This window comes from Dryobates pubescens, chromosome 5 (assembly GCF_014839835.1).
Source record: "Dryobates pubescens isolate bDryPub1 chromosome 5, bDryPub1.pri, whole genome shotgun sequence".
Taxonomy (NCBI): domain Eukaryota; kingdom Metazoa; phylum Chordata; class Aves; order Piciformes; family Picidae; genus Dryobates; species Dryobates pubescens.
In genome coordinates this window covers 30437288-30460995 of record NC_071616.1, presented here as the reverse complement: position 1 = coordinate 30460995, position 23708 = coordinate 30437288, and the positions used below count along the sequence as shown (strand labels likewise).

Sequence of the window (23708 nt, the reverse complement as noted above, 5' to 3'; positions counted from 1 at the left end):
CAACCCAAACTTCTGTGATTCCATGATTACTTCACAAACTCAGATTTTATTCCAAAGTCCATCTATCAGACCCCTAGTTTAAGTTTTTGTTCTAAAAATGCCAAAAGGGATGAGACATAACTTTGCCCCCTTTGTAACTCCTAGCTGAAATCTCTGGCAATGTTTGCTCTCATCATTGTGTACCAGTTTTTGTTAATGTCAATCACTGTATTACCATCTGCTTCTACTTTTTTTCAGAGTATTTCAGAACCCTTTACTACATACCAGACCAACAGCCTTTTCTATACTGTGTGACCTTATGTTGCTTGCATTACATTTGCAGTCCTGGCAGCACCTGCTTGTCAGCTGTGACTTTTTGTATTTATTCTTAGCTTTTTGGGATGATCTGTCAGTCTCCAAGGAGCTATAGCAGTGTTTCTGCTGTTTTTTTATGATATGCTCCTTTGATACGTCCTTCAGTTTGACACACCCATACATCAGGCTAACCTGGTTTTCTTGGTGAGGTTTTCTGTTCTTTGGATGTAGCAATGCTGAAGCCCTTGGCACGCAGTGGTGCTGGTAGCAGTGGTTCCCAACTTTCCTTTCTGCCATCAAGATAAGGCTTGAAATTAGTTAAGAAAATGTAATTACACACAGACACACATGCAGATGTAGTAATTCTTCATGTTACCAAAAATTAGGTTTACTTACCTATGTCCAACTTGTAATGCTGGAAATCTCTTCTTTTCTTTACCTTTTTTGAGGTGAATGCTCACAGATGAGGTCTTTGTGCTTCAGCTGAACTACAAGTGACAGTGTTGCATAAAATTGCTCTGATTGTGTTGATATTTAAAGCAGGGAAGAGATTTAATTTTAGAAAATCTCCTTCACTAAAATGCCATTAACAGCATTTCCCCAGGCTCATGTTACCAAGGGGATACAAACAGGCACATCTTCTCACTTGTTTTTTTCCTGCTAGTGGAAACCAAAAAATTGCATCTTTCTTTCCTTAAATTTACCTCTGAATGAGAAGAAACACTGAAGCTTCGTGCCTGAGGAAAGCTGTATGTGCCAAGAATTAAATTCACAGTAGGCAAATTTGAACTAACCCTTGAAAGCTCTTAAAATATAGGCAGATTCATGCTATTTAAAAGGAAAACTTTAGTGTAGGTGATCCTACAGTTTAATTAGTACACATTACATTCTTGTTCCTTAATAGCTGAAGTTATTATGTTTACATAGACTGACTGAAAACAAACCCTTGAAGCAGTGTTAATTACATTCATGATTCAGATAAAGTATTATCCTGTCAAGACAAATTATGGCTTGAAGTTACAGCTTATTGTTAGTTAAGTTAGACTGTTCAACAGAAAAAAAGGTTTATATACATGTATATGTAGCAATCATATGTATACATACTTACCTGATGGAGATAGATAGATCAGTTTTGCATATATATGAATCCATTCATGTCCTTTTATGTTCCTTGTGCTGTAAGAAAATGAGACAAAGAACTATTTTTAGTCCCTGTTTTAGTCACACTTCAAGGTCTTTAGGCCTGGTTTTGATTCTTCACCACATTACAGACTATATATAATATATACCTGTCTTCTGAACATATTTTTATGGGATCAGTAAGAAAAGGCAAATATTTTAAAGCATTTTTTCCTAAAAATACATCTTTATGGAGCCTTCTTTTGGTGCTAAATATTAACTGAACATGCATCACAAATCAGCCTTACTGCAATTCTCAGTGTCCTTAAATCCAAAAGTGTATACCTTTGGATTTCAAATAGTGATTGGATTTCTGTTGTGATTAAAATTTTGATTTGTGTCTAATTGTATGGTGTTTTTTTAACAGGAATTAAAGTGGCAACACTATTGGGTTTTACTGTATTTCATAAACTGCCTCCTCAACCATGGCATTTTCCAGCTATGGAAGGGATCAGTTTGTTGTATCATATTTCCTTATTGTTCCTTTGATAAATACTTGTAAAGATTGGAGTTTAAGATTTTGCAGCTATTGTTAATTTTCAGGAAAACCAGTTCATGTGACATTATTTGCTGACCTACCCGGGGCGGGGAGTCTTGCACTTTGCTGCAGTTTGAACTCAAGTCACAATATATTTACCACTTTTGCCAACCTCTGTGAGGCCTGTAGGCGTCCACCCTGGGAGAGAACTTCTGTGATGCATTGGGTTAGTGGCAGGGTCAGATGAGTCCTCTAGTTTTGGTGCAATCAGGCTGGATGAACAGGTGCATCCTCGGCTTAGGGCAGAGTCTGGGCATCCCTCCAGCACATAGCAACTAATTATTTTTATTTAAACAAGAGAAACTACTGCCTTACCATCCTTCTTTATTGAGGTATCAAACTGAGCTTTTTTCTTTATTTCTTTCTTTATTTCTTTCCTTTTTTAAAAAACAAAATTCTTTAATTTTAAAATGTAGAGCTTTCATATTTCAAAAAGAAACAGTAAAAAGCTGGTTTCCAATAAGCAGCAACCTTAGGGCTGCAGCCTCTGCCAGAGGTCTGAGACAAGGACAGGAGCACTACCAGCACTGAATGGTAATTGATGCTACTTGTCCACAAAACTAACACTCAGAGCTCAAGTACCTTTACATATGACATCCTAAAATTAGTTTTAATTAAATATTAACTACAAATGTTCTGATAACATTTAGATTATTTAATTAGATACCTCTTCTGTCTGTTTTCAGACTAAATAGAAACCATACAAACCTTTAAATGACTGTTCAACAAGTCACAAAAAAGTCTGAAAATAATAGTAAGGTGTCTTCAAAACTGATCCCTGTTCTGTGTAATACAAAAAAGTTGTGTACACTTACAAATCTATGGACAATGGAAAGGCACTGGGCATAGGACCTCAGGCATCAAAAATGACATAAAAATTATAAAGGGAAACCAGAACTTAGGTATGAAATATTTATACGTTGAATTTATGACAGCACAGGAACTGTAACAAGGCTTTGTAAGTCTCTTACACGAGACTTGAAAGAACCTTAAATAAAATATAACCTTAATTATATAAAGCAGAATGGCAGAGTTTCCATTAATTGCCTTATACAAAAAGCTTACAATAATGTAAATTACAGAAGCTGTCTCCCAAAGAGCTATCTATTATTTAAGGCCTTCAGAGACATTATAACAGAGGTATCAATAGACCCATAAAGATGCTCTCTATTAAAATTGAATTTTTATTAAATTTTTCAAACAGTGTTGTCCATTTAGTGCTTCGTTTACTTATGTCTTCTATATTTATTAACATTGGAAGCTTTTCTTAAGCTAAGCTTCTGTTCAAGGCAGAGCACACAGTTTATATATATGAAATGACAGAAGAAGGGCAACGAGGCTGGTGAGAGGCCTTGAGCACAAGCCCTACAAGGAGAGGCTGAGGCAGCTGGGATTGTTTAGCCTGGAGAAAAGGAGGCTCAGGGGAGACCTTATTGCTGTCTACAACTACCTGAAAGGTGGTTCTAGCCAGGAGGGGGTTGGTCTCTTCTCTCAAGCAACCAGCACCAGAACAAGAGGACAGTCTCAAGCTGCACCAGGGGAAGTTTAGGCTCGAGGTGAGGAGAAAGTTCACAATTGGAATGTGCTGCCCAGGGAGGTGGTGGAGTCACCATCCCTGGAGGTGTTCAAGAGGAGATTGGACGTGGCACTTGGTGCCATGGTTTAGTCATGAGGTCTGTGGTGACAGGTTGGACTTGATGATCTTTGAGGTCTCTTCCAACCTTGGTGATTCTGTGATTCTGTGTGATTTTCCAGATAGGTTTTAATAGTGGCTTACTGTGAGCTGAACTTTGCTGTGTTAAATACAGACATTGCCTCACACACACTAACACAAAATCGGCTTTACTTGTGCTCTCCAAAAAAACCCCAAACAAATCATTGAAATCGCCAAGATTTTGCTGTATCTACCTTTAAAGTGTCACACTCTTGGCTTGACACTAACCAACATGTGTTACCCAACTGGATTCTTGGGAGGCTTTTCTCGAGGCAAAGGAATGGTATGCACAATCTTCACAGAGGTCCTGTATCGCCACAGTGGAACAAACAGCACAAGAATTGTGCAGTCCTCAAAACAGTATTTCCCTACCATCTTTCGGCCTCGTTGAAACAGCGGTAAGCATGCTGTCTGCTAGGTTTGATGACTCTCCAAACAAGGTAGAGTGGGGTAAAAAACATCTCAATATATATCAGAAAGTGATGACTGTACTTGGATAACATCCAAATGTCTCATAGTATTCGTTTCAACATCAATATTGCCCTTTAAGATTGGACTTAACCCTGCGAGGAGCTCTGCAGAAGGTTACATCTCTCTCAGCCTGCCTGAGCACAACATTGCAGGTGCAGACTGGCACTGGAGAAAACAGCATCAACAGCACTCCAGGCAGGGTCCCAGGTCTCCAGTCCAGCACAGCAGTGTAGATATGATTTGGGTCTAATAGCTTTGGAGACATTTCCAGCATTTACAGCTCCAGAGCGCTTGGGATGCCCAAGTGGGAGGTGCTGAGCTCATTCAGGAAGGCATATCTGGAAACAGCACTATTGCAGCCCTCCTGGACAGGCTGAGCCCTTCTCTACCACCTCCAATCTGCACAAGAAAATAGTGTTGCCAATGAAATGAATGCTGTCACATCCTAGGCTGTCCCCAATGAAATATTATTTTGTCAGATAATTGTTGCAGTGAAGGAGAGCTTCAGGACATGGCCAGCTCATTCTCCTCTCTTAGTGAGAGAGAAAGTCAAGACGTTGAATGGTTGTTCACAATATGTATGAAGATGTGTCTCACCAACCAGCCACAGAGCTCAGATGCTGAGCTTCCACTGAAGGGAAATTGTAGGGGTGTTGGCATGCATGTGTGCTCTTCTACATTCACTTTGTAAAATGAACCACACTAGGCATATTTTTTTTCACATCAGAAATTGGACCCAAGCCCAAGTTTACTGCTGTCAGGTAGCTGTGACAGTTTCCATGGACATGCCCTCTCATGCAGTGGAAGCCTTCATGGAAATGTGTCCTTTTATTCTCTTCCTGGGAAGAGGGACTTTATATTATCATTCCTTTCCAGAGCAGGGATTTCTTACAAGCTTGCTGACAAGAATGTCATAAGGGAAGCAATGTGACATGATTTGAGGATGTTTTAGCTGTTGCTACGAGAGTTCCTATTGGTGACAGTTACTCTAGCATAAACATTTCCTGTGACTACTTATTCTGCTGAGAGAGCACCAGAGTAGGCTCTCATGGTAGAAGTTAATTTTGCTAAATTATTAGTAGAAGACACTGTCTCAAAAAGGTCTTTAAAGTACAACTTCTCTTAGAGTTCTTTCTTCTGCCTCTGTTTTAGAAGCACAAAATATCATTACATCAGTGCAGAATGTATCTGAGGGAAGGAGAGTCAGTGTCCTTGCAGGTATTAAGACTTTGAATATTTCTTTTTCCTAATTGCTTTTTACTTGTTGATTTTTTCCCCTGCAACTGAAAGTCTTGGTCCTGTTTAGCTTGGTTCACAACTGTTATGATTCTCAATCATTTTCCAGTGGCTGTTCACTGGTGAAATTCATCATGACTGAAGTAGAGATGGTAGAGAAAAAGGAGGAAAAGAATTAATTGAATAAAGACAAAACACATTAGGTATACAGCCACAACATCACAGACAAAGAGCTCTTATCATAGGTTAAACTGGAAAGCTGTTTTGTGATGATATTTATATTCCTAGCATCAAAATGATTCATTATTGTTGCGATAGTGTTACCCCTGTTATTACCCACTTCCTCTTTGTTGAAGAGGCAGGAACAGTGAAATGCACCTATTCAAAAAGGAAATTAAATCTCTCAGAAAAGAGACTTTGCAGAACAATAGTGTCCTGGTTTCAGCTGGAGTACAGTCAATTTTCTTCCTAGTAGATGGTACAGTGCTGTATTTTGGATGTAGTCTGAGAATAACGTTGATTACACCCTGATGTTTTAGTTGTTGCTAAATAGCACTTACCACGAGTCAAGAACTTTGCAGTTTCCCAGGCTCTGCCAGTGAGGAGGTGCACAAGAAACTGAAGGCAACATGGCCAAAATGGCTGACTTGAACTAGGCAAAGGGATATTTTATACTGTAGGACATCATACTCAGTATAAAAACTGAGGGTGTTGGTCAGGACGTCACTGCTCAAGCGTTGGTCAGAGAGTACTGAACAACTGAAAGTCGCTTCACTTGTCATTTCTTGGGATTTATTTATCTTTCTTTGTTGTCTTCCTATGCATTACCTTTTGGGTTGTTGTTTTAGTATTATTGTTAATAATATTATTAGTAATAATAATAATTTAATTTCTTTTATTATTTTAGTTACTAAGTCATTCTTATATCAACCCATGAATTTTACTTCTTTATTTCAGTTCTTCTCCCCATCCCACTAGGAGAGAGGAGGGGTGAGTGACAGTGGGATGCTTAGTCACTGGCAGGGGTTAAACCACAACAAACAGAAAGACCCAACCTAGTGATCCAAAATTAATGATACAATCTATATATCTGTCCTAGTCTTCCTACACACATGTTATATTCAGTGCTCCAGGCTTCATTTATGAGGGACTACAGTAGATGAACTGTTTTTCACACTCTTTCACAGCACAAGGCTTACCAGGAAATGAAACCTGAAGGTTTAATTAAATGTAGCCTGCGTATGTCAGGACATCCAGAATTAAAATGTGCTAAACATGTATCACCAGGCAAAGGGGGATGAGTCTGGGTAATGATCCAGGAGAAATACTTAGAGGAATTGGTAGCACTGGAGTAGTTTACAACAGAGCAGATGAAAGGACCTGATACCGGCCTGGCATAGGCAACTGGGCTCCCTGAGGCTGTGTGTTTTATGTGTGTGACATGCTAGGTCTTGAGTGGCAGAAGTTCCCTGGGCAGTGTCTAGGGAACAGGACCTGTGCAGAGTGAGAATGGCTGAGTGGGACGGCTGCACAGCCTCATCCTGGGGTCTGGCTTTTGGAGGCTGGTGCTTGATTCAATTCAGCTTTTCTAAATTTTCAGGGGCTGGTAAGTTATTTATACAGAAACTAGGAGGTTTCATAGAGTTCATTAATTATAGAAATTTGATGCCTGTTTCCTGTTGTTAGATTTAAATATAAGTATGTTTCTGTTAGATTGTGGTCAATATTTGCTTAATGTTACTCAATATTTACATTCTGTTCAGGATTCCATTTTGAAGAGCTTGGCCCTCAGTTCTTCTTATCAAGCTGACTATCTTCTTTGGTTATACCCTGTACTTGCTTCAGGAAATTGTGTCACATGATTACATTACACTATTGATGTATTTACACTTTTTAATTATTCTTTTGTATAAGTATCCTCTTGGAATATGCACACAATATTAACTGAACACACAGGTGGATGTAAGAGCACTTTGCAGTAACAGTCTTCAGAATAGAAGTTTTGCTACCACAACAAAATCTGAAAAATAGTTTTGCAGAGGAAGTGTGCAGTGCTATAGAAAACTAATTGACTCTACCTAGAGTTTAAATTCCTTCTAGGTTCTGAAAATGTAGCTGTGATGGAGAGAAAAATTCAGAGTTAGCATGAAATTTCAGAAGGAAACAAACAAACAAAAAAAAAACCCAAACCTGAATTATTGCTGAATTATTTTCAAGAATGCAGTATGTGAAAAAACCCGAACCACAATAGTTGAAGGAAAATTGAAGCTTCAAGGAACATAGTTGCTCAGTTCAGATGAGTATTAGGATAGCTAACACCAATTTTTAGTAGTCAATACACCATGGGAGACAGGCAAATCAGTATCATGCTGATTTCAGAACAGAAATCTGAAATTTTTACTAAGAAGAATTTGTTCTTATCTGAGCTGGTAACATTAGGGTTTGTCGTGCACTTCTATCAGTGGTGATAATACAGTCCCGTATCTGCAGATATATCTAACAAATTCATTGAAGCACTCTTCAGTATGGTAAAAAATATTCAGTTTGTCTTAGAAATGTTACCCAACTTGTAAAATAAACTTCAGTGAATTTCATCATCATTATCTCAAGCATTAAAAAAAGTTACAAGCTTTTTTTTTCCTCCTGCAGTTATTTCCTGTTTCTATTTCATCACAAGAAGCAATCTTGCATTTTGAAATAATCTCCAAGTGTCAGCCACTGATTATTTCCTCTTCTATATTATTTCATCGTTTCATTTTGTAGTTGCTTCCCAATCTGCAGTTTAACTTGTTCCTCTTTCACTGCTACGATGGATCAGACTGCTGCTCTAATTGCTTTCCAAGTTATTTTCCTTCTCTATATTTGACTTTTGGTTTCTTCTCTGTTTCTCATATTTGAGTAATCTCTTTCAAACTGCCAGGATTGAAGTTTTTCATGCAGGACTTAACTCAAACGTAACTGCTGCTTAACTAACAGTGCATTATAGCCTAAAGTCAGGTTTGGTGCAAGAAGAAGAAAAGATTAACAAATGTAACAATAACTTATAGAAAAGGCTGCAAAGATGCTTCTGGAAACCGTAGGCCACATTAGGAAAGTGTAAATGAGAATATAATTGGTTGGGACATTCAAAAATGCAATAGACATCTTGCAGAGGGAGGTTGTGTCTCACAAAATTGTAGTGTACCTGGACATTCAAAAACCTTCTTTGCAAATGTCTTCATCAAAGCCTCTAAAGAAATAAAACTCTGAATGGGATGAAAAGTGGAGTTCTACAATTGATATACAACTGTTTCAAAAGAACAGGAGAAAAGTCCAGGTGTCAATATTTGGTTTTCAAAACACAAGTAGATTAACAACAGGGTCCTGCACTTCATTCTCCTTTTCTGTAATGGAAGGAAATAAAGGCATTTTCCAGGCAAAGCAGGGAATCCATTTTTTTTAGTTCCTTGCCCTGTAGAGTATGGGAAGCAAAAGAGAGTGGATAAATGCTATTTCTGATAGTGTCCCATCAATCTTCTGGAAAATATATGGTGAGGCATTAATGCTGTCTCTGGGTGGGGATTTTAGTGCACTTTGCCTCCATATATTCACGTGGAAATGACACCTGGCTCTGTACCAATGGTGTTCCTGTCCTTCCTCACAAAAGAGATGCTGCAAGTCCTGACCAGTCCAGGATGCAGACAGGATGTATGGAGACGGCCAGGACAGACATTGCGGTGCTAAGTGTTGTCTTTGCTTTCAGAGAGAACAAATCATGACTTCTCTGATGCCCAGGTAATGTGTATGAATCCAGCACACGTACAACAGGCTTATTTGGGTGTCCCTAGGTTAGAGTTTTAGTGTGAGAGCTTTCATTGACCTCATGAAGAAACTGATTTATCCATAGATGATCTGTGTTTGTGCAGCATGAGGTCGTTGGTGATATTACTGTAACACGAATGAATCCTACTGACATGACTTTGTGTCCATGAATGAGCTGCATTTTTCCTTACACACATTTAGGGAAAAGAAGATAACATTTTACTTCTGGCTAGTGTTTGCTGGGCTGTCGTATGAAAAGGATTTTTAAAGGAATTAATGTTTTAGTAGAGATCAATGAGCAGTGTGTTTCATATCTGATGGCAGGAAAAATTAAGACAAAAGCTTAACCTGAATTTGTGCTGGAATAGATTTTTTTTAGACCTTTTGGAAGGACAAAAACTAATTAAATTTTCAATATGTTTGATTTTACCATTAGTGAAAGATGGCATTCCATTTTAAGATGATTAAGCCTGTTAAACTCTAAAAGATTTTTTCCAAGATTGTTTCCATTTTTTTTGCTTCAAGTATTTTTAACTAAAAGGTGATTAATACTTCAAAATTGTATTTTCATAAAAATGCCAAAAGAAAATATTTCATTTTATTTCAACTGTTTCAGCCTTTTACCATTCTGCCCTCCTGCATTTCTTGACTGAAACAATTCACCAAATTTACTTGGGTTTGTGAGCATTTCAAACACCCCAGGTGTTTGACTTACTGACAAACAAGTAGTAGGTGTAATATGGTGATGGTCACAGTTAATAATGTGACCCAGAACATGCAAGCCATTTCAAAAACTGAAATTATTTCTGGAACTAAAAGCCTGTAGCTCATTTTTGAGAAGTGGTCTTTAAAGGATAAATAATTTTATGCTGCTTTCAGGTTTTCCATTTTAGTGCTTCTTTGGAAATGCTAGTATTGATTGATACATAATGTTGATACATAATGAGATTTGTAAATTGGAAAATGTACAAAAAATTACATTTACTCCAGAAGGTAAAAAGAATGCCCTCCTGAAAAGGAGGAGCTGGCAAGGAACAGTCACACTCAGATGCTCATTGCCTATCCGGATCAATGTTTTGCATCTTTTGGTATTTATAGCTCACTGTACATTTCCTGTCATGCCTACATGGGTGCTTTTGTAAAGCCTCTGCTAGTGAGTTTTCACCTACTCAGAACTGATCTCAGAGACAAATTCCAGCCATTTAAACAAACGAATTTGAGTTGCTCAGGCTCCGGCTGTGATGCTGTGGTGGGTTGGAAATTCTGCGCCACACTCCCCCCCACCCGACATTAACTTTACCAGACTAATTCAGTTTGGAAGCAAATGAACCCTAAACCACCACAGATGCCAGTGGCAGAATCCTGAGAGGCCTGTGAGGCGTACTGCTACTCTGGAGGTGTGAACCATAACTGTGTCTCTCTTGCCAGGGCGTTTGCTTTATGCTGTGAGAATGCGTAACAATCCCTGGGGCTGTTCGCCCTGTGCCAGAGGCTCTTCAATCTTTCTGCCCAGTCTGAAGCTGCTTTTATTTTTCAACAGCCAAGGTGGGCCAGGGAAGTTCCCACCTCCCTCCCCACAGAATGCTTTGGGAAAATCCCTCCAGTTGCAGAGATTCCTCATGTCCATTGGTCTTTATATGTCTGTCCACAGGGTGGAGGTCATGACTTGCATATAAGTCAGCCTGCACAGAAAATAAGCATCAGAACTAGGATTATAGGAGGATTGAGTCATGGAGCAGAAGGAGAGGTGGAAGTGTGTGGAAGTACCTGTGGGCCAAGGGGAACAACAGCAACAAGTTCTTGTCACGAACATTCTGATTATGTGAATTTTCTCTTGTACTGTTCCAGACACAGAGCTGCAGTCTGGCTCTCTCTGGCACAGAAATTTGATGAGGAGGCTTGAGCCTCCAGCAGTGCCTCTGGATGCTGTGGTTTGGCTATGGGCACAGATGAAGATGCAACGACCCTCTCGAGCCCAGACTTAGGGCTGTTATTCAGAGGGGGTTATGCCAGAGGGCTGCAGGTGACATCTGTCTCTTAACCATGTGAGGCAAAAGCAGTGTTAGAGAAGAATCTGTGCTGGTAGCAGGTTTCCAGTGAAGGGAAGATGAGTGCGGTTCTGCACTGTTGGAAAGATGGTTTCTTCACAGTGCACTTGTCTGTCTTCCAAGCACAAGCATATCACACTGAATGTGATTTCCTTTATTTCCCAGAGCCTAGTGTCTTTAGTTCATAATTAGCATCTCACAATTTAAAGGAGAGGGAGGAAAATAACTGTCTCTCATCCAACATGATTTTTCTGTCCTCTTATTTTGGGTTAATTGATCAGTTGTGTAATCCCTTATTAATCCTAATGAAACAGCAGTAATGTTATTTATCATGAGTATTACTGCAGTTTGCTCAGTGATGTTCTGGACATGCTTTTATTCTTTAGTCTTGTTTTACTAAAGCAAGACTCTCTTATTAATAATTTTAACCAAAATAAAATCATTGTTCTCCTCTGATCTGACAAATCCCTCAACAGGGAATGAGACCAGAAGCAAATCCAGACTTGATGTGGGGAGTAGGAAACAGAGAAATGAGAAAACTTAAGCAATTCTGATTTTAAAAAAGGGCTGATAACGGGTGACAGACACCAGGGCAGATACAAGGCAGTTGTGATGCCTGCTGGGTATCCCTGACAGGTTGCTGACCCTGGCAGAGCCTGTGTCCTAACCTGGGCTTCCTTGACCAGGCTGCAAGGGGTACTGAGTGCAAGCTGACATGCCATTTTCACTTACAGCAGGAACTAAGTGACTCTCAGAAAAATCTCACCTTGTATTAAAAGATCTGGTGGGGACAGACTCCTGCAAGGCAAGAGTCACCTCTGGGTTAGATTTATGGTGTAGAAGAGCATCAGAGAGAAAGAAATGGGTGTAAGAGCCCAGACATTTGGAAGTAATTCAAAGGACAAAGAGGGAGAAAGCCTAGCAGCAAGACCAAAATTCAGACCTTTGCTAAATCCTCTTTTCTTTCCAGTGTACTTCCTTCTGCTTTTTATTTCATTCTGATTCTGGAGGAAATGCTGACAAGAGTTCCCTGCTCTTATTGGTGGAGCACCAGTGGGTAACAGCTGGGGACCGTGTCCTTGCTTTTTTCCAGAGCTGCACTGTACCACAGGGATTTGCTGCCACTTTGTCAGTCTTGCACGTGACAAAGCTCCTGACATGACAACTGCAGGTTTATGTTTTTTAGCTGTTCTGTTTTGTCTTCCAGGGTTCGGCATGACCACCCCAGCCACCGTTGGAGGCAAAATTTTCCTGATATTTTATGGCCTTATAGGATGTGCAGGGACCATTTTGTTCTTTAACCTGTTCCTGGAGCGCTTGATCACTGTCATAGCCTACGTTATGAAGTCCTGCCATGAGCGACAGCTGAGGAGGAAAGGGGTCCTCCCTCACAATGGCCGACGGGGCTCAGGGACCTCTGAGGTGGACAGCCTGGCAGGCTGGAAGCCCTCTGTGTACTATGTCATGCTGATTTTATGTGTAGCATCACTCATTATTTCCTGCTGTGCCTCTGCAATGTACACACCAATTGAAGGGTGGAGTTACTTTGACTCACTTTACTTCTGCTTCGTGGCCTTCAGCACCATCGGTTTTGGTGATCTGGTCAGTAGCCAGAACATCAAGTATGAGAGCCAAGGCCTTTACCGCTTTGGCAATTTTGTCTTCATACTTATGGGAGTGTGCTGCATCTATTCCTTATTTAATGTGATCTCTATTATCATCAAACAATCTATAAACTGGATATTAAAGAAGCTGGACTCTAGGTGCTGCCACAGGTGCCAAAGAAAATTACTTCGTTCACGGCGGAATGTAGTAATGCCAGGAAACGTGCGCAGCAGGAGGAACATCTCCATCGAGACCGATGTCGTCAATGAGAGTGACACAGATGGACGCCGGTTGTCAGGCGAAATGATCTCCATGAAAGACTTCCTGGCCTCCAATAAAGTCTCACTGGCCATCATGCAGAAACAGCTGTCAGAAACTGCTAATGGCTATCCAAGGCAAATGAGCTCTAACTCAAAGCAAAATGGATTCTCTGGTGGAGTTGGAGCCCTAGCAATTATGAATAACAGACTGGTAGAGACAAGTGTGGATAGGTAAAATAATAGCAGTGAAAGAGTGTGAAACACTTCGGCAAGTATAGAAACAACATGAATCAAGCAGAAATAGCAAGGCAGAGAGTGTCTCCAGAGGGTGGGATGGATGTGAACAGCATACCTCCTTTTGGAAGACTTTTTTTTGGGGTTGTCACTTAAAGTCTTTGCTCTTTGAATTGTACCAGTCTCAGCCTTCCTTCCTCCCCTTCCTTCTCTTCCTCAAGCAGGTCACTGTAGGAGAAATGTAATTTATCCTTGAGATCAATCTTCCATGTCCTCTTCTCCCCCAATGTGAAATGAAGATTTCAGGATAAGAAATCTGTGGTATAGGAAGAAGCCAAATGTGTTATTTCAAAGATTGTTCTGAGCTTTCTGTCTTACCCTTGTCATATCTGTTTTCTCAAAGTAGCTTCTCTGAGACCAAAAGAGAGGGATCAGCCTTTCTCTGTGATATTGCAGATCTAATTCAATGGATTGGAAAAAAAACCAAAGTATTTTATTTTATTTTATTTTATTTTATATATCACTTCTTAAAATGTATTTCTGTTGTGAAACAACAAGGCTTAAAAATCCAACTTCTGCTGGCATCTTATCTGTGTAAATCTGGAGTAATTGTATGAAAGTTGGTAGGACTATTCTAGAGGTCTCGTGATACAAATGAGAAGGGAATGTGGCCTTTAAAATTTAATTTAGTCTTCCCTTTAAAAGGATACAATCAAAAGTGATAGAATAAAAATTTATCTTACTTCTGTTCTCTCCGTTTACATGGGGTTTTTTCCTAGGCTACATTTTCTTCTAGAATTGAATCACTGTGGCTTTCTGTTTCAAAAATATCAAATTAAACTGAAAACTGCCATACTGATGAGCTGCATGAATTATTTCACAATAAGAGTCAGGACTTTTCCAAATTTTTGATCAGATTTTGTTGTATTGTGAATGAAGCAATTGAGCATCAGCATTATGTAATGCAGCTAGTTTGCACAACAGACTTCAGTATACAATTAGATTGCTGTGCCAACATTCAATGTATTATTATAAGTGACTGTGATCACAAAATCACTTTGGCAGTGTCCTTTTTACCTTTCATGTAATTCTGTCATTCTTCACCTGTTTTTCTGGATTACAGTGATGATAATGACAGGGTCTTGATTAGGGAAATAGAAAATGTTTAACTCCTCATTTTTCTCAATGAAATGCTCCAAGTGATCATTTTGACTAGAAAGGAGACTTCAATGAAAAGAATAATAACTGTGAGGAGAATGTGAAAACAGGAAAGGAGATGAACTTTAATGACAGCAAAATCATCCTTTATACTAGGCAACTGGAGAAATAAGGGATTAAATTAACATAAAGTCTCGCAAGAATTTAAGGAAGACTGGGCTGAATTTCTGATTCACTTTTAGCCATGTGATACATTAAAGCCAAACAGCATATGAGAGTGCAAATAAACAGGATTGGTCAAAAAGGACCTGATCCAGTTCCCTGTGAGAAGGACTAAATATTTTCTCACAGCTACAAAACCTTGCAGAATACTACAGTTCTAGAGAATTTAAAAACATTTATGCACTTCTTAATACAGAACAATGCAGACAGCCTCTTCAATGTAAATTACATTACATTAGACATTAATATCATATTCTTTTTCTTCATTCTGGCCTAAAGTTACTTTATTTAGTTTCCTGATACTGTAGAAAACCATTTTAATACTCCTTTTAAGCAATATTTGAATTTGAAAACAAAAACATACCTCTTGGAATCTTTTCATATAATAAAGGAAAAAAATATTAAGCAAAGGTACTTAAATCATGAGAAGAATTGCAAGCACTTTTGACATAGCTAAAATTAAATCCTGCTGCCCTTAGTTACAAGGAGAGCTTCAAGTTGAAGCCATTAGTCCAAATTCTGATGTCATCTCATTTCTGCAGCACTGAAATACTCCTCTTTGCATCCATGCAAAATCTGAATTGGCTCCTAAACCCTAACTTGGGTGAGAAAAGAAGTCTGACTTGTTTGGGGCAGGGTATGTACTAGCAAAACTTGCCACTGAGCTATTTTAGATGGTAATATAGTACCTGAGGTCCATTATATTGTTGCACTTTTTTTTTCTTTTTTTCCTGCCAAGACCTTCTTTGTCTCAACCTCATTGAATAAAAATACTTGTATATAAAAAGACAAAACTACTGCCTTGAAGCCTTCTTTCTAAATTCATCCAGCAATGCCTGTGTTCACTGCCTGTAACCGTAAGACCTCATTGTTACAGAAATATTGCCCTCATGCTGAAGCTCACAGAAATATTTAGGATTTGACCGATCGCATCAGCAGGACTCTCAGCCTGGACAGAACAGCCACAGTCTTGAAGCTGACTTTTCAATTTATATCAGTTGTTAACTATAAGTGGCAAACAGCAGGTTTTGCTGAGCATGGAAGACAGGAAAAGTTACTCATAGCTACTTTCTTTTCCATGTGATTGAGGCATTATCATCTTTGACAAGATAACCAAAACAACAACCAAGTTTCTTTAGTTCCTTTATTATTTAGTTTTGTGTCAGTGTTAATGAAAGAGCTAGACTTTCTATAGGATTTTGACTCAAATCCTTGCACATCTAATTAGCTTTCAAAATCTAAAATCTGATTCTGGAAGTCGGGAATATTCATAGCAAATAGGTGAGAAAGCAAATTTAAAAAGGGAAACCATATATTCACTGTTGGAAGCAGATAAAACATTACAGTCTGTATAGTCAATTTAACAAAGATTATTTAGCTTTTAGAATATGACACATCCAAGCAGCAGATCATGAAAATAGTCTTGAGATGATTTCAACTGCTTCCATGAAGTGAGACTGTTATGCTGTTCCTTTCCATTCTTGCAATATTGAGCCTTGGTTACCTGTAACCACAGAGAAGTCTTTACCAGCTATTTTCAATAGATCTGAAAACATCTATGGTTATGAGAGCAAGAGACTAACTTGTAATCTTGATCAAATAGACTGGGTAGGACTGTATGAGACTGGTGTACTCTACCTTCATTTGGTTAGTCCTGACTTTCTGCTCTCTCAAGCACTGTCTCCCTCATGACCCAAGCATGCTAGTTGAAAGGCTTTCTGCAGTGGTTTTGTAATCCAATTTCATGTCCACTGAAGATGAAGATGGAATAAGTGCACTGCTTTTGTCTAATCATCTCTCTTCAGATGAATCGCTGTTTCAGAGATGAAGGATATTCTGTGACTGTGCCATTTTGTATTCTGATGTCATCCTATAGACCTCTGTCATTGAGATTCCCCCTGTAGCAGTCGTGCTGAGTGTTGAATGAGGTAGCTTTACCTAAGAGACCAGTTGAATTCTTAGACAGTATTTGGAATAAATAAAAAGACTTTTGAGATCAGAAAGGGAAATCCCCTTCTCTGGAGACTTTCAAAAGCCACATGGCTGTGTTCCTGCATGACCTGCCCTAGGTCATCCTGCTTAGCAGTGGGGTTGGACTCAATGATCTCTAGAGATGCCTTACAAGCCCTGAGATTCTGTGATTCTGACTTCCAGTACAATGGTTCTATTACAATTGTTTTTTCTAAAGACATTGAATAGAGAAATCCCCAAAAGTAGCATCAGGTTATTAAAGTCATAAAACATGTACAGATACAATCATACATGTGCCCCCCAAAAAGCAGAATTAAGCATAAGAGTGACCAGTGCCCATCTTGTGTGAAAAATTAGTTTTAATAAAAATACAGGCAATATCACATTTCTTGCAGTACTTCTAAAGTACTGATGAGGTACCAAATAGCCAGGGATCTATCTTCAAAGCTGTATAATCTAAATTTTAATGCCATATTGCTTAGCACTAAAATGTCAGTGAATAAGACAAACCTACTTCCAAAATTACTGAGTTTCCCTGTTGCCTGCCATGAATTTGCATGGTGGCTAGTGAGATAAGGGGCAAGGGGTGCAGGGAAAGTGTAATGCAGAAATGTTTCCAAGAAAACCTTGGGTGTACTGAGGCTCTGAATCTGCACTTAACAGGTCAGGAGTGCCACTAAAATCAGTGGGTTAAACTGTAAGTTGCATTTTAGAAGACTGAAACTGAAAGTCATTCCAGAAGTAATCTCTTGGAAGTTGGGCTTAGGGTTATGCTATGCCTTAATATTATTATTGTGCAATATTGTTATTGCACTTTGAAAGGAAAGATTTAGTGCTAATCCATTTTTTAAAAAAAATAAAGGTAGCTCTTAGGGGTTTTTGGCTAGTCTTAGGTTTTGTAAAATTTGTGTATCAGATGCTTTGCTGGGTATATAGATGTCAAAGGAGTTAACATTCGTTTATCACTATGAAGGACACAGCCCTCTGTTTACGAGGACATGAAGAGGCTTTTCAAAGGCATCTAATTCCTGCTGAAAGTCAATTCACTTCCCACCACACACAGACTTTAGTAGAAGTCAGGTACCTGATTCCCTTAGGCAATTGCAGAATCTCAGTCGTGCATTAGGTTTTGAATCTAAACTGACCTGGCAGTGTCCCTGAAAAGTTCAAACACTTGGAGCAAGGTTTCAGTGCTGTGGCACAGTAATACCTGAGTTCATTTACTTAAAAGCCTTTTATGGTGAAAGTTTTGCATCAGCCGCATGGCACAAGCAATGTTTACAGTTTGTTTTCTTTAATCTTGGCCTCTGCCAGCTTTAATTATATTTGACACATTTGTAAATTGAATAACAAAGAGAAGGTTAGACGAGGCATGAAAACCAAACCATCTCCATTTCTCATACTGAATTAGTAAAGAGGAAGAGATCAAGTAGGGGAAAGAGCTCTCTGATTAATAGTATATTTGAATCACGTTCCTCTGGAGGTGGTAGATACTAAGTTCTTTGCATGACACCTCACCAACAACTGTGGAAGTAGAACCATTTGCGATGACCTGCAGATGTCCTTGTTCTGGGAACAGCAGCTCAGTGAGCCTTATGTCACAGAGGCCCCCACAAAACAGACAGCAACAACCACCCAATGCTGTGTTACTCAGCCCTTCTTCTGACAGAATTACAAATTCAGGCATCTGTCAAGAGGAATATACTAGTACATAACCAATTAAGCTTCAACCTTCAGCTTTAAGGAACATTGTACATGCACTCACCCATAAGGGGGAAACCTCCCACTCAAGGATACCCAAAATACACACTCACCAAAAGAGGAGTGAGGAATTGCTCAATCCATGGAAGTATCTGTAGAGGGCATCCCATTCTAAGCGGAGAGGATGCAACTGCCAGGCTGATTGCTCTGTGGAGACCAACTCAAAATCACTTTGTGGTGGGACTCTGTTTATACCCTAAGTCAAAGGTGCACTGTGGTCAGTTCCAGTTAGTAAAAGGGACAAAGCCACAGAACCACACAAAAGCAGAGTAAGAGCCTGGGCCCAGATACACCAAGCCAAGCTGATCTTTATCAACCTATAGCAAGCCTCAGCCATTTGTCTAATGTCTGTCAGACGTTTGTGTTTGTCAGAGCAGTTGTACCTGCCACACCTTACCTTAAAGAATGGTCAGCATTTCAATCAATACACTTTGCACCTTTTATTGTTGTGAGTCAGGTTGCTAGCATATGGCGAATGTTGTAATTTCTCAAACCACTCAAGTAGTAAAGTTATTTTGTCCAAAATCCCGTCAAGCTATGGAGACTCACTAAGTGTCATCTTTCCCCTGCACAGAAAGTGTGAGTTTGCTGGGTGATGCTGCTTTGCATGTAGCACACTCTTTGCAGTGTGTTGAAATACCCTACTCTCATGAAATATGCACCACCACCCTGTACCAAGAGGAAAGCACAACCCTTCCTCTGAAGCTATTGAGTTTGGACAAACACTTAGATCTAAGTTAAACAGTAAAGAGCATCTAGGCATCTGCTTCTCATCCTGATCTATAGCAGATGGGTGTTTTGACCTGCAGGTGTCCTTGGTGGTGGTGGTCTTATTAGAGATGGCAAGGACTGGAAAGGTCAGTCAGGCTGTCAACCCTAGGCTTTTAGGCAGGGAGCAACCCCCCACATCTTGGCTTGGCTCTACATGTCGGACTGGCTCCAGTCTCAGCTCAAGAAATGATTCTGCTCCGCTGGAAGCAGTGGAGACTTTGATACTGGGCTGTTTATCTGGCATTTCCCAGAAGAATTAATTTCCCTTTACAAAATAACTCAAAGAAATGGTGAGTAGCTTTTTGCTTTGCTTTTATCACCAGTTGTGTAAATGCTAATTCTACTCCTGCAATGCTGTGTTCTGCACCAGCTTATTACACAGGGGCCATTATTTGGTCTACAAAATAATCATCTACTTAAAAGGAAGACATTTAAAATTGAAAGTATCCAGATTATTATCTCCTAGAAGTGTTTGGCAGTGACTCATTTCCTCAGCTGGATAACTATGACAAATATTGTGTTTTCCCTGAAACTTCCTGCAGTGCTGCAAGGGCAGGCTTTGCTCTGTGATGAGTGCCTGTGTCAGCTTGTTCTTTCCCTCGACGTTCTTCCCTAAGTCCACACTTGTAAGATCCTCTTCCTTCCTTTTTTTTTTTTTTTAAATTTTTATTTCTGTTCATCTTTGTGTTAGTTAATCAAATCCTTCTCCTAGCCAAATATACCATGGGGTTTGCCTCTGCTGAGCATCGCACTTGAAAGTGGACTCCCTACCAAAAAAAAGTTCTTGTAAAATAAACATCTTTATTCAATATGTACTCAGAGCTATACCTCATCCATTAGAGATAAAGATTTGCTTTTATTATTTTTCATTCCTGCTTCCACTAAGAGTAGCAAGACTGTTTTTAGGAAGTTGGAATGCAAGTATCATGTGCAGTTACCTGGATAGAAAGCAGAAGTAGCTGATGCCTTGATATCTTGTAAGGATTATTCTGCCTCCTTTTGAACATCCAATTGTCCTGCAGTTTACATGGACTCTTACAGTATTGAGTGATGCCTTCAATAGAGGCTGCTGTGTTGATTCAGCCTCATAGAGTCAATATTTATTGCTTTTGGCCTACTGCTTTTTTAATAAATGAATGGGATTGCATTGCTTGGTGAGCACAGTAACAATCAGTAACACTCCAAGCTTCCCCACATAACAGGGAAACAATAGTCTTGACTTTAATTTTCTTTGTGGCTGATGTAAAACACAACCATAGCATAGATGTTAAAGATTTTTATTTCATCAGCTTCTTGGCCAGGATTTCACTGTCATTCAAGTGGAATTTCTTCTACCAGGAACAGAGGCAGTAATAAGATTCTCTTAAAGCATGTTTGCCTGATATCTTCTGGAAATGAAGTGCACAGGATCAGACTGTACATGTATATCTGTGCACTTCTGCTCTGTTTTAAACTTTGGCCAGTTTATTTAAAAACCAAAAAAAAAAAAGCCAAAGGGGGAGAGGTCTTACACAGAATCTATTTCCTGCACCTTTTGATAAATGTTAGTAACCTACCTGAGAATATGTCTGAGGGGCAGGCTTGCAACTTTTTAGATACAAGAAAAAACACACATAGCAGGTCAGGAGGAAAGGAAAGCGATACACAGACAGAATGATGCTCTGAATATCCCAATGGAGTTTACATCTCAGACTTGCAGCACAGATCCAAAGGGAAAACAGCGAGTCTTGCAATATTTTAGCACTGCTAAAAAAATGTTCCTTTTAATCTGCCAGGATTTTAACTTTATAATTCAGTCCTTATCCTGTTACCTTCTTTGGATGTCCAAGGCTTGAAGATCCTGTGCTTAAACATGTCGCCGTGTTTGCAAAACATTTGGTCCTTGTTTGACATCACATAGTAAGTCCATGCAAGAGCAACAATTAGTATTGTCAGAACAAAGTGTGTAATGATACCAAAATGTAGAACTTTGTCATGCAGTTAATGAATTTGCAGTGTTAGAGATTCCACAGTTGTCTCAGGCAACCTATTGCAGAGCATCATAAATTTTACTTTCAAACATTTTGTCAAATGCTTAATGTCACTCTCCATTACTACAGCTCAGGCACATTGTTTGTATCCTAGCCATGCTGAATATGGAGAACAGAATATTTCCTTCTTTTTCCAGAGGAAGGAATTTTTCACAGTATGCCCTCTCAGTCTTCTTTTTTACAATATGTCCTCTCATGCTTCACTGCCCCAGACTAGAAAAATCTTTTTCCATATGTGACTTTTTCTATGATAGCTCTACTGTGCTCCAGTCTGCTTTCTTTCCTCTGTAGTATTGTGCTCCAAATCAGATACAGTGACACAGAAAATATTTTATTAATAGAGCATGAAGCAGCATGATTATTTTTTACATCTTAGATACAACACCCTTTTCATTTAGATTATAGGCTGGTGTTTGCTATTTTAAAACACTCTTGATTCATCTTCAGTTTGTCATGTGTGGTTAATGCCAAATTCTTTCTTTGCAAAGCTGTTACCTAAGCTATACTGCCTCCAGGTTGCACAGGTTATTATTCCTATGCACCACTGTTGTTGAATTGCTTCTATTTTTTCAGATCCCTTACTCATATATATTTCATTTTGAACCCTTGTCCTTCAGTGTCTTTGCCACCTCTGAAGCCTTGGATCATGTTCAGACTTAAAAATTGTGTTCTCTATCCAATCATCCAAGTTATTAATAAAAACATTAACAGAGGGTAACTTTTGCAGAACCCAGTAGATGCCTTCTGTACATACTATTTTGGTATATTGTTTCCCAATCAATTTTGCACTCATTTTTTGTTAGCTTCATCAAGTGTAAGCTGCAATTGCAATGTTTTTATTCCAGATTGTGAAATCTGAGCCAGAAAGAGTTAGGTCTCTGAGTGAATTTGCACAACTGATTAGTTGGAGGAAAAGTAGTTAAGATTTAAAATCAGACAAAAGTAAATCTTCATTTACCAAGACTCCAACACAAAACTCCACTCTGTCCTTTTACAATTATATTTTCTAAAGTAATTGTTTTCCCAGAGCTACAAAAGTAGATGAAACTGCCTGAAATATTGTCTGGAAGAATTCATTCTGAAAAATACAGAAATACTTCGACAATACACAGTAGGACGTGGATTGGGTTTTTTCCTCCTCACTATGTATTTCTGTATTACTGATTAAAATTAATTAAAAAATAAGTCAAACATAAGCATGGAATATTTGTGTGTGTGTGTGTATATATATAAAAGTTAATTCTCAATTTAAATTTGTACATCAAATCCTATTTTAGGTGTGATTATGCTAGACATATTTAACCTGATTAGCTGAAACAGAACAACTCGTGTGTGTGTGTGTGTGTGTGTGAGACAAAAAGGTTTTTCAAGAACAATTTTCCTTTGATGTGCCAGGCTATTGATTATCTTTTGGGAACATTGATTTCTGTGAGGATAGCAGGAATAGAACCATGTAACTAGCAAGTCATAGAAAATTCCTTGCTTCAGTCTATAAACAAACCTTGTGAATTTATAATCATGGAATACTCAGTTGGAAGAGACCTCAAGGATCATCTGGTCCAACCTTTCATGGCAAAGGCATTAGATAAGATGGCCCAGTATCCTGTCCAACCAAATATTAAACTATATAAAGTGAGGGGAATACACCACTTCCCAAGGGAGATTATAATGCTAAATATAAGGGAGTTCATTATTCATTTGTCTAAGACATCTTGGTTTATGAGCCATTAACAAATGCTTATCTAACAGCAGAAATAAAGGTGTAAAATGTACTTTGTGTTCCCATCAGATACCATGGTATCTTGCAGGGAAGATGAATGAATTGATGTTTGCTAGAAGAAAGTTTTGCTTCTCTTTCTCTGAACCCTGTAGAGTTACATGCTATATATACTAAATCTACTTTGCAGAGACTCTCTTGATTTTTATAAACTTTGAATGGACTTGTGAGAGGAGTTCTATTGCAACTGTTTGACAACAGCAATCACTGCAGTAACAGCTCCCAGCACAGAACAGCACAGTACTAAATGTAGCCTCTGGAAGCAAATATAAGTTAGTAAGAGTAGCAAATGACAGAGACCATGTCAAATAGGACCACAGAGAGGAAAGTGAGAAGAACTCACTAAGCATATCCCTCATCTTTCTACCCTTAGGAAATGGCCTTAGATGCTGCTGCTGCTGGTGGGTTATAATCCATGACTTTTAAAAGGGAAGCACTGGTCTCCTTTCAGATCCATGGTAAAGTGGGAAATTTTTAGGGCTGCCCTTTTGAAAGAAGTTGTCCCTAAGTGTGTGCAGCAGGGGAGAATTAATTGGAGTTTGATTAGAAATAGCCAGCTGCCAAGGGCTGCCCGGGAATAATTGGTGTTTGTGCCCAGCTGCTCGAGGGTGTCAGGGAACGGTTAGCGGGAGCCCAGA

General features: G+C 39.0%; 1 protein-coding gene across 1 annotated transcript in view; it reads left to right on the top strand.

The window, feature by feature from the left end:
• KCNK13 (potassium two pore domain channel subfamily K member 13) overlaps positions 1–13856 on the top strand; it is a 55428-nt gene extending 41572 nt beyond the window's left edge. The window contains exon 2 of the mRNA XM_054162219.1: positions 12489–13856. Coding sequence (XP_054018194.1) covers positions 12489–13381 — 893 coding nt within the window. The 3' untranslated portion in view covers positions 13382–13856. The remainder of the gene's footprint in view (positions 1–12488) is intronic.
• The last annotated feature ends 9852 nt before the right edge of the window (positions 13857–23708 follow it).